Source organism: Fusarium sambucinum, chromosome II (genome assembly GCF_050947815.1).
Source record: "Fusarium sambucinum isolate potato_lamoka chromosome II, whole genome shotgun sequence".
Lineage (NCBI taxonomy): Eukaryota > Fungi > Ascomycota > Sordariomycetes > Hypocreales > Nectriaceae > Fusarium > Fusarium sambucinum.
The window spans coordinates 9,358,708-9,377,215 of NC_139293.1; the positions used below are offsets into that span (position 1 = coordinate 9,358,708).

General features: G+C 47.1%; 7 protein-coding genes across 7 annotated transcripts; 3 read left to right on the forward strand and 4 right to left on the reverse strand.

Moving 5' to 3' along the window:
* Positions 1–134: 134 nt before the first annotated feature.
* Positions 135–4,746, reverse strand: FSST1_010041 (uncharacterized protein; the record flags this gene model as incomplete). Its single annotated transcript, XM_083227070.1, has 4 exons — positions 135–723; positions 783–1,364; positions 1,421–1,564; positions 1,619–4,746. 4 exons carry the CDS (start codon positions 4,744–4,746, stop codon positions 135–137), a joined length of 4,443 nt encoding a protein of 1,480 aa, XP_083086002.1.
* An 884-nt stretch (positions 4,747–5,630) lies between these two features.
* On the reverse strand, positions 5,631–6,488 carry FSST1_010042 (uncharacterized protein; the record flags this gene model as incomplete). The annotated part of the gene is made up of 1 exon (XM_083227071.1): positions 5,631–6,488. The coding sequence occupies one exon, from the start codon at positions 6,486–6,488 to the stop codon at positions 5,631–5,633; it is 858 nt and encodes a 285-aa protein (XP_083086003.1).
* Positions 6,489–7,421: 933 nt separating this feature from the next.
* On the forward strand, positions 7,422–8,258 carry FSST1_010043 (uncharacterized protein; the record flags this gene model as incomplete). The annotated part of the gene is made up of 1 exon (XM_083227072.1): positions 7,422–8,258. The coding sequence occupies one exon, from the start codon at positions 7,422–7,424 to the stop codon at positions 8,256–8,258; it is 837 nt and encodes a 278-aa protein (XP_083086004.1).
* A 1,570-nt stretch (positions 8,259–9,828) lies between these two features.
* Positions 9,829–10,101, reverse strand: FSST1_010044 (uncharacterized protein; the record flags this gene model as incomplete). The annotated part of the gene is made up of 1 exon (XM_083227073.1): positions 9,829–10,101. One exon carries the CDS (start codon positions 10,099–10,101, stop codon positions 9,829–9,831), a length of 273 nt encoding a protein of 90 aa, XP_083086005.1.
* A 571-nt stretch (positions 10,102–10,672) lies between these two features.
* Positions 10,673–13,200, reverse strand: FSST1_010045 (transcription factor domain-containing protein; the record flags this gene model as incomplete). Its single annotated transcript, XM_083227074.1, has 6 exons — positions 10,673–11,184; positions 11,233–11,552; positions 11,597–12,213; positions 12,261–12,892; positions 12,949–13,029; positions 13,083–13,200. 6 exons carry the CDS (start codon positions 13,198–13,200, stop codon positions 10,673–10,675), a joined length of 2,280 nt encoding a protein of 759 aa, XP_083086006.1.
* A 553-nt stretch (positions 13,201–13,753) lies between these two features.
* On the forward strand, positions 13,754–15,550 carry FSST1_010046 (glycoside hydrolase superfamily; the record flags this gene model as incomplete). Its single annotated transcript, XM_083227075.1, has 1 exon — positions 13,754–15,550. The coding sequence occupies one exon, from the start codon at positions 13,754–13,756 to the stop codon at positions 15,548–15,550; it is 1,797 nt and encodes a 598-aa protein (XP_083086007.1).
* An 870-nt stretch (positions 15,551–16,420) lies between these two features.
* Positions 16,421–18,297, forward strand: FSST1_010047 (general substrate transporter; the record flags this gene model as incomplete). Its single annotated transcript, XM_083227076.1, has 6 exons — positions 16,421–16,596; positions 16,659–16,899; positions 16,948–17,257; positions 17,314–17,856; positions 17,906–18,000; positions 18,049–18,297. The coding sequence occupies 6 exons, from the start codon at positions 16,421–16,423 to the stop codon at positions 18,295–18,297; spliced, it is 1,614 nt and encodes a 537-aa protein (XP_083086008.1).
* Between the last annotated feature and the right edge of the window lie 211 nt (positions 18,298–18,508).

An 18,508-nucleotide genomic window follows, 5' to 3' on the forward strand; every position in this document is an offset into this window, starting at 1 on the left:
GTTGTTAATTAAACTATTTAAACATCAAGATACATTAATATCACCCACTGCAATATGCGCCAGTATAAGCCCGAGTAGTCTAGACCCTAAACGTCTCACTTTAGAAGATACTATGTGCTACTTAAGTACTATATCTAAGAATGATGGTAGATGCCCCATAAGACTGGCTGCGACTTGCTCGTATTGCCAGCACAATCCACCTTACCAGACGCACCGATCTTGCCATTCTTCTTAAACTTCTTGATAGCGGTATTAATGGCCTCGGTAAGGTCCCCGCCACCGAAATGGAAGTGTATGTTTCCATTGAGCTTCGTCGCCTCAACTCCAAAGGCGCAGGTGCCATAGTGTCCAAGCTCCCTATGCTGAAGATCCGCTGTCTGTGTTGTCCACTTGGTCGAGCCGTCATTCTCAAAGTTCTTGATCATAACCTCGCAGTCCGACGCCAGCGGAGATGCGTTGCTCGTGTCGTCCTGGTAAGTGAAAGTCGACGCTTTGCACGACCTCTGCCCGGGGGGGATGTCGCATGGGTAGAAGGCGCTGGAGCCCTTGGAGGTCGTATCCCACGATTGATATGCGCGTTCGGGACTGCATACTGGGAGGCGCATAATACCGGGCGTAGTGACGTCGAGGTTGAAAAGATCGTCATTGTCAAGATGGCCGGCGACTAGATCACTAGGCTTTGCTGTGTTCTTTTTCCCGTTTTGCTCGTAAGTGCGAACGGAACTGTGTCCCTTGGGTTAGTTACATATTTCGCAGCCATGAGGAAAGCTTCAGTGACTTACCCGACGATGAGATCCTGTATCGAGATGCCCCCAAAACTGCTCCCGTTGAGAGTTGATATACCCGGTGGAGCAATGAACTTGTTCCATTTGCAAATTTCTGGGCATGAACCGCCCCATTGACAATCATTCTTACAGCCTCCAATGTCGTCTTCTTTCGGGTAGACCAAGTAGTAACGTCGTCCGCCGTAACAGGTGCTGGTAGCATCCATGGCTTCTTTGGTCACGTAGTCATCGGATGGATATTCCGCGTAACAGTCATAACCTGAGTCAAGAATGAAAGCATACGTTTCAGAGACTCTCCATACCGTAGGAATAATATATCCATAGAAAGTCTTTGCAACGTGTTTCTTGAGGTCGATTGTGTTCATGAAATCATCCTTCACGTCTTTCGACCCGTCGCCGTCGACGCCGGCTTCAATCATTTTCCCATCTGAAATAAGGCTCCAAAGTGTCTTGATTGATTCCGGTTTAGAGCCATTGAAAAGATCGTTCACTGAAGCATTGGCGAGCGTTTGCCACCCCTCGAGCACCTGGCCCATGTAGCTCTTGAAATCGTCTCTCTTCTCCACTGTCCATGTAGTGCTGGGCATTGCGTCAGTACTTATTATTGCTATGGAGTAGGACGACTGCGAACTTACTCCGAATCGGTGCCACTCATTAAATCTTTCGCCAGAGTTGTGCTTTGTCCAATGAAAGTCATGGCCGTGTCCTTGACATTGTCATGGGTATTCGGATTGCCCTTAAAGTAGGGAAGTCCGCGAAGCTGTGAATTGAAGAAGGGACTGAGAGTATGTTAGCTAGAGTGAGGGCATTTGTGGACTTCTGTGGAGGCTTACGCGGCTATTGAAGAAGTACCCCAGGTAAGAAGATCAATCATTACTAAAAGCCATGTATTGTCTTCCTTTTCAGGGATTGGTGCAAACTTGTTGCCAAAAGCATCGAGATCGAAGGCGATAAAAATAGCCGCGTCGTTCACTGCATCGTAGTAGTCGCTGTACATTTGGTGGATCGTGGCCAAGGAATTCCAGATGAACATTCCCGCAGGTCCTGCCAGATCGGTGTTCATCTCGCTGTTGCAAACTTCCAGGGCATCGCAAGGTGCGTTCTTCAACCGTTGGCAATAGGGCTTTGGCGTGTACCTGAGATTCATGGTGATCGACCTGCTCAATGTGTAGCGCCTGTCCTTATCCAAAGTGTTCCAAATCTTCATCAGATCTTTCCAAGCACCATCGGTGCCCGCTTCCCTCCACACTTGAGGTGCTGTGTATCCTTTGAGATCGCGTATGACTGGCGAATCGCAGTTGATTTTTGTCCAATTGCCACTTCTCTCGTTGTCCAGCTTGGGATCGTAACCGCTTGCTGCGTCTTCCTTGAAGATAGCCCAGGACTTGGAGGGCTTGGGGACATCGTGGTACTCCTGTAGATCGACGGCCCAATCAGTGGTGCCACCCATGCCGAACGCCTTGTATACAGACTCGCGAGACTTCTTGGTGCTGGGGCTCATATAAGCCACCCATTCGGTATTGTCGTATACGAGAATGTCGCTGTGGCTTGTTGAGTCAACAAAGTGTTTGACAACGCGGCTTTTGTCCTTGAGAATCTCTTCGATCTCAGCATCGGCAATATAGCCGGCTTGACCAGTACACTTGCCCTCCTTTGCGTCTGAGTGTATCTTGCTGCCAGTGTAGAAGCAGTCTGGGCCATAGCAACCAGCTGAGGCCATCTTGAACGACCGCCCATAGCTTGTGACACCCACAATGACCTTGTTGCTTGGAACACCAGCCTTGGTAATCATGGCCAGCGAGTATTGAGTCTCAGTGAGATTGACCTGACTGCGAAGGCAGTTACCAAATGCACAGCCTTCCTGCGAGTGGGAGTTTTCCGTGTCCCACTGTCCGTGAAGATCATATGTCATGTAGACAATATAGTCCACGACTTTGCCAATGTCCTTAATAGGATATTGTTTCAAGTACCAGTAAGAAGAGGGAGCAGCGATAGATACCGACTTGCCCTTCAACAGGTTCTTCAAGACGACGAGGAAAGCGAGGTAGTTCTGTCCTTCATCTTTCTCAGCTGGTGGAATGCCAGGAATATCAGGTGCTCCAGGATACTCCCAGTCAATGTCGACACCGTCAAGATCATGCTTAACAATGAACGCGGCGATCTGTTTGGCCATTTTGAGTCGATTGGCGGGCTTTACACCCTCTCGAAAGATGGAATAAGTGGCAGGTAGTGCTGAAAAGTCCCAGCCGCCAAATGAAAGGATCCTTTTGACGCCAGTCAAACTTGTAAAGGTTTTGAACTGATACTGAGAGAGCTTGTCGCCCACTTCAACATCAAAGTCCTTGGTAAGAGTGCCGAACGCAAAGTGCAAGTGTGTGTACTTTGACGTGTCGATCTGGGAGGCATCTTGGTAGAGGCAAGGCCGACCCATACCGTAACCTTGAAAGTAACCAATTTTGATTGTGCCACCACCGCCACTGTTGACAATCTTGGTACCACAGTTGGAGATGCAACCGTTGGTGCCCTCCTTGGCAGTTCCGGGGGCACCAGTATTGGTATCAGTGCAAAACTCCTTGGTGATTCCGCATTGGCCCCAGATATTGCAACAGGCATTGAGAGGGCAAGGGTTGAGATCAGAGATATCGGTGGTATCCCCAGTCTTCTTGGTTCCCGGCTTTTGCGGACCACAGTTTGCATTGGCGATTTCGTCAGGGAATGGGGGAGTTCCTTCACTCAAACACATGACAGTCTGATAGAAGAGCCTCTTGCATCCAGCCCAACCCCATGTCTTCATGTTGAACTTCTCAAGATCTTCAACCTTGAGACCATTCTCGACGGCGATACTTGCACAGTTGTCACCCTTGTCAACCTTGTAGGCGTGGCAAGAACCGTCTTTGTTCTTGGTAGGTCGGAGGTCAGGAAGATCTCCTTTTGAACAGCAAACGTGTTGCTTAGGCACCAGCTCAGCGCAGAACTTGGATCCTGGATTGTACTTGGTGAAGTCGCTGGCTGAGATGCCGCATCTTTGTGCCAGTTTGGCGCAACTGTCCCCAGATTCGACCCGGGTGGTTCTGCACTCAGCACGGACATGCAGATGTTGGTGGCGTCGGCCATGCTCACTGCTTGTAGACACGGGCTTTGCTGGCCTGGTAGAGTTATTGACGTTAGTCAGAACATCTAGCGGTTTGGTGTACAAAGCCTGGCCGGCCATGGTTGTAGACTCCGGAAAGGACAGGCAGGTTCCGTTGGCCCACGACTGAACAGCCTTTTGGATGGAAGCAAAGGTTCCGTTGCTTGTTACCATGAGACCAAACGAATGAGCGTTGCCAGAATCTGGAACGCATAGTTGCATAGCCAGATTGGATCCTGTAACATTCAAGTTGTCAAGGTTGTTCTCCAACATTTGGAGTGCAGAAGAGCCAGTAACTTGACTTCCGAGGTGTTCGCCCACGTATAGACCAAGAGTGGCTTGTCCAGACTGCGCAAACATGATAGCAGGCCCATCTGCAGTGCCATGTCCATGAGTCAGGTAGTGGCGAGCTTGCCTGGTGATGGAACGAATTCCAGAAGCAGCCAGTTCAAACCCGTCCTTGTGCCAACCAATCTCATAATCGACACTGATGGGAGAAGAAGCAGCGGCTTGGATAGTGGTCGCGTTGGGAAGAAGTGAAAAGTCTGGGCCAAATGATGTGCAGGCATGAATGCGATGAGTAGAATCTTCATCGATGGGATCAAAGAGGGAGAAGGCAAAGAACATGGTTTCTTGACACATCCTGAGCTGCGTGAGATCTTGGTACACGGACCAGTTGCCTGGCTCAGGACCAGATATGCTGCACCGCTCCGGGCAATCATCGTGGTTCAGGTAGTAAGGGCTAGCTCCCAGTCTGTTTTTTTCCTGACCAGAGGCGAGGTTGACAAACGCCAACAGTAGCGCGGTCACACGCCATGTTGAAATCAACATGGTTAATGCAGCTCAGCGCGAAAAGAGTAAAGAAGAATTAAAAGAGAATATGACAATGAATGAGCGGGTTTGTAACGAATTACGGTGGTGAAATGCCTTTAGTTTGTGGTTTAATATTGTGGCCGCTGGTAAGATATTATAGAATCTATCTCTTTTGGAGGGCTGAAACTCCCCAGTAACTTATTGGAAAAAAAATCCCTTTCGCTTGCATGACCTGACAGACCTAGTTCTGCCTCGGGTTTTCGAAATACGGCACGGCCTCACCTTCTGCATGATGTGTTACAGCCGCACGGCACAAGAGATTAATCCCTCTTCTTTGTTACGTTACAAAATGTTACCAAGGGTAGCTAGGCCAATCACGGTCCAGATAGCTCTCCATAACTAGGGTCATTGCAAGATACAGACGCATTCCCCGGCTTGACTAGCGGTCGAAGTGTTGGTTCGAAGTGCTAGTCCGGAGTGTTGGTTGTTGGTTGAGACATTATAGAATGATATATCCGTACAAAAGACCCCTATACCATCAGGGTTACTGTGGGGAGGGAATACATGGGGCCCCAGTGCGAATATGGCATTATTTGACAAAGCGAGATCTTGGCCAAATCAACATGGGCCAAGCCTAAGCTGATGTACATACGAAGTTGGTGGAGACTCGCCAAGAAATGATCAGATCAGGAGAAATGGCCTGGCCCTGAGTCGTGTCAAGGGTCTGAGGTTTGTTGGTTAACTTGAGCATGCCAAGTACGGATTTACGGTTACAAAAAAAGCACTTGTTGGTAGAATAACCATGATCTACTTTGTAATTTATTCGGAGAACAGGCAAATTGTATTGGAATATTGGAACTAGCGTGCGAGGTATGAGCTAGAGAGAAGAGCACCAAGTGATGTTACAAGATGTAGGCTAGAGCTCCCAGTAATAATGCTAAGCAAGTGGTCCCTCCAAACACAATTCGCACTCCCATACTCTCTTTCCAACCCAGTGGCTTACAACCAAAACTCTCGGGGATTTCCGACCTGTTCGCGATGCTGCCGCACACCCGGAAAGACGCTTCGGCGGCGACGCTTGATATAGCTGCAGGGGTCACAGCCACACATTTGTCTGCCAAAGTTACCAGAGGCTCGACTGCGCAGACCTCTGCTACCATATCGTCGGCACGGTAATCACCTTCCGGGACCTTGATCATTTCTTGGACATCGACGGTGAGTCCAACTGGAGATGAACAATTCTTGCTGCTTGTCTCAGCAGCGAGGTCGACCTGTCCTGAAGGGCCCTTTGTAGTGAAAGTAATGTTGATTTTGGTAAAGTTGGCGTCAATATAGTGTGAATTGTTGTAGAGGTGATGTCGATCCTCGACACAATTGAGAACACCAGCAGTGAGCGTCATAAGCCATTTGCCTTCAACATTCAACTGCCGATGGTAACCGACGTGGAAGTGGGGGTTATGATTGGCCGAAAGATTCATAGACTCCCCAAAAATCCTGCCATCAAGAGCAGGATTGGTAGTATTGCTGTAATTGTAAACGGAATAAATAAAATACGGTAGCAGAATAGGGACAAGTTCGGGGTTTCGGAAAGAAAAAACAAAAGGTGTCATCAAAGAGGGAACAAATGTCGACTCATTGCGTGGAAAGACTAGACCGAAGTCCAAGGTGCCTGCAGAATCACTTTGCGGTTCCTCGGCAGTAACCCCGTTGGAGATAAAGATGAGGAAGAACCAACATGCTAAGGAGTAGAGGCAACGCATTTTGCAAATGAGTGAAATGTTGGGTGAGAATGTCCGCAGGAACAAATTTAGTTTACAAGGGCCTGAGCGACTTCTTGTAGTGAGCGGGATCTACGACCCTGCGTCTGTCAGGGCACATGAGCAACGTGTTGGCATCTGCACGGCCGTGTTTCCGGCTTGGTAGTTGTTGGTTGACAGATATTAGTCAATGCACCATGGAAAACAGTTATTTCAGCGGGGCCCTGTAGGGATAAGGAAAACCCCCGGTACAAAGCAGCATATATCACAATGGGTATTCGGCCTCTGCCGCGGATCAAGACCACGGGGTGACTAGATAAGTAAAGATCGACAGGCAACATTACTCCTCATACGTTGAAACTCGCTACCAGAAGAGAGTACATACAATTCGCAGCCTCCAACAACTAGGATCCAGCTCGGCTACAGCGCCAAGACTGCGTCACCTTTTCCGGTCTTCAAAGGTTCCTCATTGATTTTACCGTGAAGGCAATTTCCCCATTGGGGTTTTAAATTGGGGAAAGCTGGGGTCAGATTGGCCACATGGAACAAGCATAAAATTGACTTTTGGAGCGGTTGAGGCTAACCCCACGCAACCACTGGTTCGGCCCGTCGGAACAATCTTCAGTATCAACGCAATGCTTGCTAGTGGACCGTTCTCGGCCGAGGCCAAGAGTGAGAGCCAACAGCCTCAACAATGCTCCGCTAACAGGGTCTATCACAAGAGTTTCTGGAGAGGGAAGGTGTTGCTCTTCGTCGATGAGGCGCAGATTTTTGGAAGACCAACAGTAGACTTCATCAGGAGATTGAGGGACTTTCAGTCCACCAGATCGAAAGAGAGAAAGGTATAAATCGAGTTGTGATCGGCCCTAGGTAGATACTGAATCAACATCTGCATCTAGTCTCTCTTTCTTCTCATCCATCTTTCAAGCCAACGGGATGCATCTCACAACACTTTTGGCTATAGGCCTTCTCCCAGCGCTTCCCTATGCCCGTTCTATTCCCTCGCGTCGAGGTGTGGATTGTTCTTTCTACACCTCTCCCGACAGTGGGGCGACATGCGCAACTTTTGCTGATGCCTGGGGCATATCTGAGGATGACCTCAAGGCATTGAACTCTGGTATCAAGTGCCCTAGCATCGACACGAAAACGACTTACTGTGTGATTGGGTCTGTTAACGATGATCCTGATGAGCCTTCACCTACCGCCGTTGTTCCTAAAAGCACGGCTCCTGCTTCAACCAAGGTGACATCAGTCATCAAGACAACCCCGACCGCTGTTTCGCCCACCGTTCCCCAGAAGCCCTCTCCTACCAAGCAGCCTTCTGGCAATGGGGTTAAAACCCCAGAGGCTATCCAGGAAGGCATGGTGGCCAACTGTAACAAGTTCCACAAAGTGAAGGATACGACTACCTGCCAGGGTATTCTTGATTATAATAAGATCACCCTTGCCGATTTTATCAAGTGGAATCCCGCTGTCGGTAAAGACTGCACCGGACTCTGGAAGGACACCAGTGCATGTGTTGGTGTCATTGGCTCTAAGCCCCAGCCTACCGCAACGGCTCCCAGTAATGGAATCAAGACACCTTCGCCTATTCAAGATGGTATGGTCAAGAATTGTGTCACATTTCACCACGTCACTTCTACAACTACATGCCAGGCCCTTCTAAAATACAGGAAGATCACAATGGAGCAGTTCTTCAAGTGGAACCCAGCAGTCAAGAAGGATTGCAGCGGTTTGTGGAAAGACACTCATGCTTGTGTTGCTGTCAAATAAGCTAGTTCAGTGACTTGACCTTTCTGTTTAGTAGGCCTTGTCTAGTGCAGCTTCAGGCATAGGTTCCTAGAGGACAAGGAGCTTGGTGTTTGGGGCCAGAAGGGCTAAGGGGAGAAGCTTTATTATTATATTTCACAACTTCTATAGCACACTTCTAGTATATACTATTAACAGCTATCTTAGCTTATACAGATTATTTAAGAATGTATTTTATATCTACCTTGAGAATTTTCTGAGATTTCATTGTAATGTGTTTTAACTAACTAATAAAATATCATATATAGGGTAATACTTTTATCAACTGTGAAGATAATTAAAAAGAGGAATTACCCTTTTTTATTGAAGCGGTAGGTTAGTACCAACGACGGAAATGAGATTGCTCTGGGTGGGCACAGCGACCGTTTCTACTACAGTGATCTCAAGAAGAGCTTCGTTGGTCAAGGAGAGACTAGCAATGCTGATGGTGTTTAGATCACCAAGTCAGACGGCTTCAGAGAGGAGCGGGAGCTTGTCTGATAAATGTTAGGCTGAGACCTTATTAACTGTATCATTAAATTTATATCTAGAAAGGAAGATTTACAGATTAGGTAGCTACAGTAAACCGGCGTCTGATAACACGCTCATCTGGGATCCAATTGAAACGGCATTTTCTTTGTCAATTCATCAGCATACGCAAAGGAAAGACAAGTCTCAAGTTTAGAGAGCTAAATTGAAACAACTGGTTGTTGATGATCTGGGTCGAACACGTCTAACTCTTTCCCTAAATCCCAAAAGACATAATGTCGCTTTTCTGAGAAGAATGGGCTACTCCCCATCGTAAAAGGATTTTCTCCGTCGCGATACAAACAATCCTCGGTCTCGACACTAACATCAACTGTCCTGCCTCTCCGATCAACAAAAACGATGATCTTGGGCCTATTTACCGGCGTCCGTTCTCTCCAGTCAAGACTTGCATGCATTTCTTCGAATACACTCCTATAGCTCTCTCTATACCAGGGAACAAATTCCAAGAAACTGAGTTCGATGGACCTCAACGAGGCGGGTAGCGTGGGTAGGGTTACCATCATGGAGGTTAGTCCACTTGTCGACAGGAAAGATACCGCAGAGGGGAAAGCACAGCTCGTCTCTATTGTCTATCTCCCACAGCTCGTCTTGAAAGTCGATATTGGTTGAGAGGTTGATGTGGTGTAGATCTGCTGCATTGTTCAGCAGACTGTAGAATTGACCATTTTGGAATATGGCAGCTTCGTCTCGCCAGGCCATACCATTGCAGTCTAGAGGTAGATCGAAGTGTTTGACGCCAGGGTGGCTCAAGATAATGATGAGATCTTGACACTCGACGTTCTTAGTATCACCAAAGACACAACCTTCTTACCTGTGAGATTTTGAGTTTCTAATAATAAGGCATTGGCCTCTTCCTTATGTCTGCTCTAGAAAACGAATTGGGCGATGGTGGCTTAAAGCTAAGTCCTATAGAGTGTCACCAGCTCAGACAAAGAGACTGTAACTGAGATATATCGCAGTCTCTTTAGAGTTAAACTCCTGCCTTCTACTTTGTATCACAAGAGTCTTAGAGAGTTTCCGTTGAAATCTCCCTAAGCCCAATATCTGGATCTCCAATTGTTCCGAGAATCTCTCCAAGCGACTGAGGAAAGTGAATGCGTTCGACAGAATCATCAGCTGCTTTGATGAAATAGTAGGTTCTGTCGAGCTCGAACAATGTGTAAGGCTGTCCTGATTCAACATCCTTTGCGACAAGCGGTTTGATGTCGCCATACAGTCCGTGACCCCCTAGAATCACAGAGGCTTTACCACCTTCACCCCAGTATTCGTCACCACCCATATCTTGGTAATTGTTTGTCTAATCTTCATTTGGGGGAGGGTACTATGTGTTCAATTAGCTACAAGTACTCAGGCCAAGCGTTGATACCACAATAGCATACATCACACTTGGTGACAAGCACGCCGTCGTCATCAAATTCAGTATTGTGGTTCATCATAACTGTTGTATTTTTAAAATTGATACAAAATCTCTGTCTGTAGAATGGAGAATGATGAGTACGAAGGGAAGAGGGAAGTAGTAATATATGTCCGTAACAAATGCCACTGACGTCAACGATAAGCCTGTAAGTGACGTGGCATTTGGTCTAAGACCTGATCGACAGAACTAGACTAAATTTCCCGCTGTTGGGTATTTCAGCTGAAAACTAGTAGATAATCTACGCCACAACCGTCAGCCTCAACGTATAAGAAACCAATTAAATTGTCGCAGCTATTTTTGTGTTCAGTGCACTTGTTTTAATAGGCTAGAGAATGACGATCGCTATAATACATGCCTCAAGACTAGTCTAGTGGCTCTGCTGCTTGCGCATAAATGTACTGTAATCTTCCATTAAACTCAATGTATTATCTTTCTAGCTGGTTGGGCTATAATACTGTGTCATATTCCCAACTGCCATCATGTCCTCAAAGCTGACAATACGATCCAACTCGAGGAAGTCGTCATTCAGCAGAGTTTGAGATATTGTAAACAGGTCATCCTTTGAGACTGTATGCGGTGGCTGTGCGTCAACATGCCAATGATGGTTGCTTAGTTGAACTGGGTTATGCATTCCACGTGCGAAGTTTCCAACGGTATGTGGAATATCAGGTATGGCTGGAGCGTGACTATCTTGAAACGATCTGGAACTGAAAACAGGTCCTCCAACCTCAGATGTTGAGACGGAGCCTGGTATGGTTTGGCCTGATCTCTGAGGCTCTTGAAGTTGACTTTGCAAGTTGTTAGACAGTTGATCGAAGAAGTTGGGGTTCTTATTTGTTTGGCCTGTCTGTTCAAGCCCGGCCCATCGATTGGACATGTCTGTCAAGTTATCCAACAGGTTCTGGAATTCCTTGGACAAAGCAGTATCATAGTATTTAGAGTGAACTGTGATCCTATATTAGATGAGGCCAGACAAGTCTCCTGGCATCTTACCTAACAGAGTTCTGGCACTGACGAAAGCGCATATTCCCATTTGGGGTGGCACAGGACGAGCTGACGGGTATCCTCCGAGGTACTTAGTAGTGATATTCGCCGTCTCGACTGCGGCATTGAGACAGTTCTGAGCACTGAAATGACTTGGTATATTCAGGCCGAGAAGCTCAGAGTCGGGATATGCAATTCGTTCGTGGAGAAGGATTACAGATGTGTTATGCGTCGCATTGGCTAGTGTCATGCTGGGATCCATCACGCCAGGCATTATCTTGCGCGAAACGCCAGAGTCTTTCCACTGTTGTGGCAGGGACATTTTCCAACTGCATTTGTCAGCCAAATACTCGACTGGTAGAGCAAGACTTACTGAACTAAACGGAGATCGAGTTCTTTGAACTTGGTTAGCCAATGAGACACCTCCTGTCTGTTGCTGAAGTCTATAATAGGTTGCAGGAAGGTCATGGATATCTGGCTGAGTGAATCAATCGACTGGATGTAATAAGCTAAAGCGCCAATCTTAGAAATATCCCCAGATGCCCTGTCGCCGGCCCGGATACTGTAAGTACTCGCTGGCCTTTCTGTGCCACCAGCACTAATTCCAGCAGAATAGCAAGGGCTCATACCGTGACCGTTCTGTGCTGCGGGTTGATCCCAATTCCCAAAGTATGGCGTGATAGCTGGTTCGTTGTGAAACCAACTTCCGCCGCATATAGGTAGTCTTCGACGAACACAAGCTGAATTAATGCCTGGCGTCCATCCCTTGATGATAGATGAGATTCTATCAAGGATGAAGATGTTCCAGAAAATGCGTCTTCGTTCCTCCTCTTCCAGCCAGTCTCGGGGTTCTGGTAACAGTGAGCTATCTGACAATAGTCCACTGTTGCGTTGATGAACTTCAGATTCAACGGACAAGCTCATGTATTCCACTGTCCTTGTTAGTGTCCCAATGATAGGCCAAGCCTTTTCCAAGTTGCCATTTCCAATCTGTATCCTTAGTAAAAGCTTAATTAAAATCAGGGAAGGTGACTTACCTCAGTAAAAGCAATCATAATAAGCGCTTGCAAGTTCTCTGTTCTTAGACCTTCCATGGCACCCATCATGACACTCGTTCGCAATCTTGACGTCTCTCTACTGATAAAAGTGTCGTCCAGTGATTTATTATTGATTTCGACATAACGAAGAGAGGCTATCATCATTGCCTCGAGAACAATGGTAAACTGTTGTTCAGCATCTTCCCGAATACGTTCATGAAACCCTCTCATGGCTATCATTGGAATCCATGGCTGGACATTATCGAAATGTGCCTCTAGTAGCTCGTCTAAATGGTCCTCGACAATGTCGATACGGTAGGATGAGGCTTGTCGAGTTTGTTGCTGTGTAACATCTCCATTACTGGATTCTATTTGCTCTTCGGCAATATCGCGCCTTTGTCTTTTCAGCACCGCGTTGACTTTTCGGTATGGGTCGTATTCAAATCGTCTTTTGCGAGTCGGTTCAATGTTTTTATTCAGCTTTTGTAACTCCCCAGCGAGGGTAGAAAGGATTGTTTCCAGAGGCGCTGAGCTACTTCCGCTTATTCTGTCGGTCGAGAGATTATGAGTTTTGCCCTCTGAGTCATGTGGCCCTTCCTGAAATGTGCCAAATAATGCTTCCTCGACCTTTTCTATCCGTCTCTGAGTACACGTCTTGATGGAGCTATAGGGTTGACTTGGTTCATACCTAATCGCTGGTTGAGACTTTCGACAGCACCACCTTTCAAGCCCGGCTTCGTCCGACGGTTTTCGTAAACACAAGGGGCACCTGCGGAACATAAACAAGATGTCCCTCAACCCTGGTTTTTGTTGTATACTAACCCAATCGCTCACAATTGGAGCAAGCTGGTCTCTGTCTGGAACACTTGAGTTTCCGTTTGCGGCAGCCACTGCAAGATGGGAGCTCGGCCTCGGGGGAGTTATCGTGCGATAATTCCATCGTGTTTGAAAGTGACGTGAAAGGTCGAATTATTTTCAGCGTCGGCGAACTTGCCGCTAACATGGCTGGCTTAGCTCCAATCTGAGTGGAGAGCTTTGATATTGTTTGTCTCTTCAGCGATTCATTTGCCATTTTTGTTACCCCGCAAACCGACTCGGTAGCTCACCGTTAATGATGATGATTGGTGGCGATCAAAGTGGAATTCTGTCACGAGAGATTTGACAGGGGAGCAGGGCCTGAACTAGAACACATTAGGTAAGGTTGTCGCACAATCATCGGCCGATGCTTAAGCCGAGGGCATCCTGAACTTCAGGGTAACTCTCATTCGACAGTGTTGCTGCCATGGTTCAAACAGAATTGCCGGCCACAGGACAATTGAAGACATCTTGTCGGATACTTGTGCGAGTGGCGGTCATTTGCTCCGAAGTATTTGGTTTGCAATTGGTAGAAAAGGCCCTTGGTTCGAGATTCTGTTGGCAACATCTTTTTCGTTCGGTGTGGCGTTCCACCATCTTATTGTAATCACCAAGTCGCCCAAATTCAAGCTATCAAGATGCTCAAACCACAGGCCAACGCTTCTCGAGAGCTTGTCTCACTGGATGGTGTCTGGAACTTTGCCCTCTCCGAATCAATCGACATTGACGAAGACAGAGCGTGGGAACGAAACATACTGCCAAAGCTCCAAGTTCCTGTTCCCGCCAGCTACAACGATATCTTCATTGACTCCAATATTCGCAATCATGTTGGCTGGGTCTTTTACCAAAGGCGCTTCACTGTTCCGCTTAGCTGGTGTCAACATCGTTATTTTCTGCGCTTCGATGCTGCCACGCATCGAGGACGTGTGTACCTTGACGATCAATTTGTCGCTGAGCATATCGGGGGCTACACGCCTTTCGAGGTAGATATTTCGCACGTCCAGCCTGGCAAGCAAGTTCGCCTTACTGTGGCGGTTAACAATGAACTGGACTGGCATACTATTCCACCAGGAAAGATAGAGACACTAAAGAACGGCAAGCGAAAGCAACACTATCAGCACGACTTCTTCAACTATGCCGGGCTTGCAAGATCAGTATGGCTGTACGCTGTGCCAAGCATCTCTGTCAAGGACATCACAGTTGTCACTAAAGTGGAGGGCACTACTGGTGTTATGGACTTTCATGTTGCTACAAGTATCCCTTTGGATCATCACTCAATCAGGGTGACAATCTTGGACGAAGACGAATGTCCCGTCAGTCAATCTTCTCAATTGAGTGGCTCCTTGGTTGTTGAATCGGCCCATCTCTGGCAACCAGGAGCTGCATATCTCTACCAACTTCGCGTAGAAGTATGCTCCGGGAACACGGTAGTAGACACTTACGAATTACCGGTTGGAATTAGAACAGTCGAGGTCTCAGGAAACAGGTTTCTCATAAATGGGAAGCCATTTTACTTTACCGGATTTGGAAAGCATGAAGATACACCAATCCGAGGCAAAGGACACGACCCAGCCTACATGATTCACGACTTCCAACTGATGAAGTGGATGGGAGCTAATTCTTTCCGAACTTCCCACTACCCATACGCAGAAGAAGTCCTTGAGTACGCGGATCGTCATGGAATTGTTGTCATTAATGAGACAGCAGCAGTCGGTCTCAACCTTACAATTGTTGCCGGTCTTTTTGGTCATAAGCCGATACCAACATTTTCACCAGAAACAATAAACGACGAGACACACGACGCTCACGCTCAAGCTATACGTGAACTTATTGCTCGCGATAAGAATCACCCCAGTGTTGTTATGTGGACGATTGCAAATGAACCTGCTGCCAGTGAGCCTGGTGTGAGGGAGTACATGGAGCCCCTTATAAAACTGAACCGCGAATTGGACCCAACACGTCCAATCTGCTTCGCCAACGAGAACCAGGCCAATATTCACACTGATCTAATTGCTGATCTTTTTGATGTCATATGCCTGAATAGGTACTACGGCTGGTATCTCAACACAGGCGACCTCGACGAAGCAGAGCAAGGTTTAGAGGAATGCCTGCGAAGCTGGGAGGGCAAATACAACAAACCAATCATCATGACGGAGTATGGTGCTGATACCATGGCTGGGTTGCATACAGTTGGAGATATTCCCTGGAGTGAGGAGTATCAAAGTCGAGTTCTGGAAATGTCCCATCGAGTGTTTGATAGGGTGGAGAGTGTAGTCGGAGAGCAAGTATGGAATTTTGCAGATTTTCAGACCCCGTCTAGCTTCATTTTCAGGGTTGACGGCAACAAGAAAGGAGTATTTACAAGGGACCGTAGACCAAAGGGTGCTGTGCAGGTTTTGAGGAAGAGGTGGACTGAGATGAGACATAGCAATTAAGTATCTTCCAACAGAACAGCATTTTCGTAAAAAGAACTATTAAATCTGAAGTTTTATTGAACTGCCATTATGGTATTATGTCTGATAGGGTTCAAATATCTTATGTTAAATCTCCAAGCATGATAATAGGTTAAGTATATATTGGCATGATCTTTATAAGACAGGCTTTTGAGAAGGTACAGCGCCATCATACCTCGTCTACAGTATCAAACCCATTCAATCAACATTCTGCGGACAGGTGTCCGGTGGCGACCAAACATGGAACCTCCAGACCATTCTCTACAGACCTCATGACGTTGCTTGAACCTCGTTAATCATCCCATTTTTGCTACAGAGCTTTAGTCTAGAATAATGATGTTCCATGCTTTTCCCGATATTTGCCCGTTAGCCGTCAACGAGGACTAGTCAATGCCAAAATCAAGGCGTTCCTTGCGAAAGCTGCCAATCATGGCAAGGCCATGTTTTCAGCTCGCCGGCAGGGGGAATCATCGGCCGATGAAAATGCCGGACTACCCACTACAGCTGTCGAAAAACCTGTCATGGATGGCCTGATACAACGCTTGCCTCCCTGTAATTCCACACTACTACTCTATTCTGGGGTTGGGCCCATAATCCCCGCATTGCAACAGTAGCAGCACACCACATCCTCGGTTTCTCGCTAACAATCTGTGGGGATCTGGGGTACAGGCGAATTGTTGATGTGAATCATGTGTACCGTCTCACGTTGATCGGAATTCTCGCCGATAGTATCTGGATTATTGATAGATATAAATAAGAGTGCCTCTGCAGATCATTAACTCTATCTTCTCAGGACAGTGGATTCCCATTTATCTTTTCGTTGACGACACCAACAAGAGAGAAGAATTAGCAATGGCGAAAAGCTTCGAAAATGCTCATATCGTGCAGGCTGAGCATGAACATGATGAGAAGAAAGGGCCTGGTGATGTAGCACCAACTTCTGCATTTGCAGGCCTGACGCGTGCTCAATGCGTCAGGAAGTTCTGGCGACTCTACATTACCGGATTGGGTGTCTCCTTGGCGGGAATGTATGTACCAGCTCCGAACCGCCAACTGTGACGTGGGAGAGTACTGATTCACGTGTCAACAGGTATGCTGGATATGCCAACTCAGTCATCGGAAGTATCATCGCCAACGAAGGCTTCATCGAGTACTTTGCCACCGTCAAAGACCCTCAAACCGGCAAGCCAGCTCTCAACACGCAACATATCTCACTCTGGGCGGCCTGTTACTTTGTCACCAGCATTTTAATTCAGACTATTGCTCCAGTCACTGCAGATAAATTCGGTCGAAAATTCAATATGTGGGCAGTCACGTTCTTTCTGACTCTGGTGGGTTTTTATTCTTGATTACAGTAACAGGGCTCTAACAGAAATCAGTCTATCGTGATCCAGGTCATTGCACCTAACTGGTGGACGCTTCTCATTGCTAGACTCGTGGCTGGCTGTGCAGGCGGTATGATGGGAACATCAGTCATGGTCTACATGTCAGAGGTTGCTCTTCCTCAGTTCCGTGGTGCTCTTCTGGGCAGTTTTTCCCTTGCTTTTGCATTAGGTCAAGTTTTCCTTGCCATTGCCTTGAAGGTACTCGAGGAAACTAATCCTATCGCGTTCCGTCATATCTTCTACTCAGAGTTTGTCTTTACTGGTCTTTGGCTTTTCCCTATGCTTTATCTTCCCGAAACACCCTGTAAGTTCTACCATCGTTGGGTTCGTCGATACAAATAGCTTACATAAAGGATTCAGCTTGGTATGCATCTAAAGGGAGACATGAAGAAGGTAAAAAGGCCCTGAAGCGACTTGTCGGTAATGTGGAAGGCTACGATGTCAATCGCGAGTACTCCGTTATCCAGTATGAGATGGACGAGTCCTCAGCAACCGCCAAATCCGGCAACGAAAACTCAGATTGGAAAGCCCTGTTCACCAGCAAGATCAACATGAAGAGAGCCGTCATCTCAACTCTTCCTTTCACGTTCCAAAATATCGTTGGAGTTCCGCTGATGTTTGGCTATACCACATACTTCTTCCAACTGGCCGGAGTCAGCGACCCATTCTTGGGTAATATGGTCAAGCAGATGGTTCTCGTAGTAGGTATCATCATTTCATTCTATACTGTTGACAAGATTGGCCGACGGACGCTCGTCATCGGTGGTGGTTCAGCAATGGCGACCATCTGCTTCATCGTTGGCGGGCTAGGATTTATGAAACAGACCAGTGCTTCAGGAATTGCCTTGGTCGCCTTGTGTTCTCTTTGGGCTTTTGTATATGCAAACACACTCGCTCCTATTGGTATGTCATCATTTTGCCTTTGACTCGGCGGATAACTAACTATTGAAAGGTTGGATCAGTTTGGTCGAGATCTCGAGCCCAAGCCTGCGTGCAAAGACGACATCGATTGCAGTGACTATTCAATACGCCACAGGCATCTTATTTGTACGTAGACACGACGTTCTTTCTCCGTGCTTCTCTGACCGCGCCTAGAATTATACCGTTCCTCTAATGCTGTCAAATCAAAATGCTGGATGGGGCCAAAAGATTGGCCTCTTCTTTGGAGGCATTACATTGATCTATTTGATCCCCTGCATTCTGATGTTCCCCGAAACCAAGGGTCGAACCTATCATGAGTTGGATGAACTATTCGAGCGACGTGTTCCTGCTTGGAAATTCGCATCAACAAAAACATCGCATCAGGAAGAACTTGAGGTAAAGGGCAGTGGAGAAAAGGCCTAAATCGCGAGCTTCAGTGTATGAATGGTTGAAACAATGGGAAGATGGTGACGAGGACACATTAGTGGCGAGAAGCTTATGTTTTCTGGTTTATTGATAATACATGGTATTGAGTACAGTACTCTCTGTCCATTTGTACTTACTCTCTTCTGTACTAATAATTCGTGGAATTAAAGACAATTGCAGTGTAGTGGTAGGCATTGCCCTAGTCATT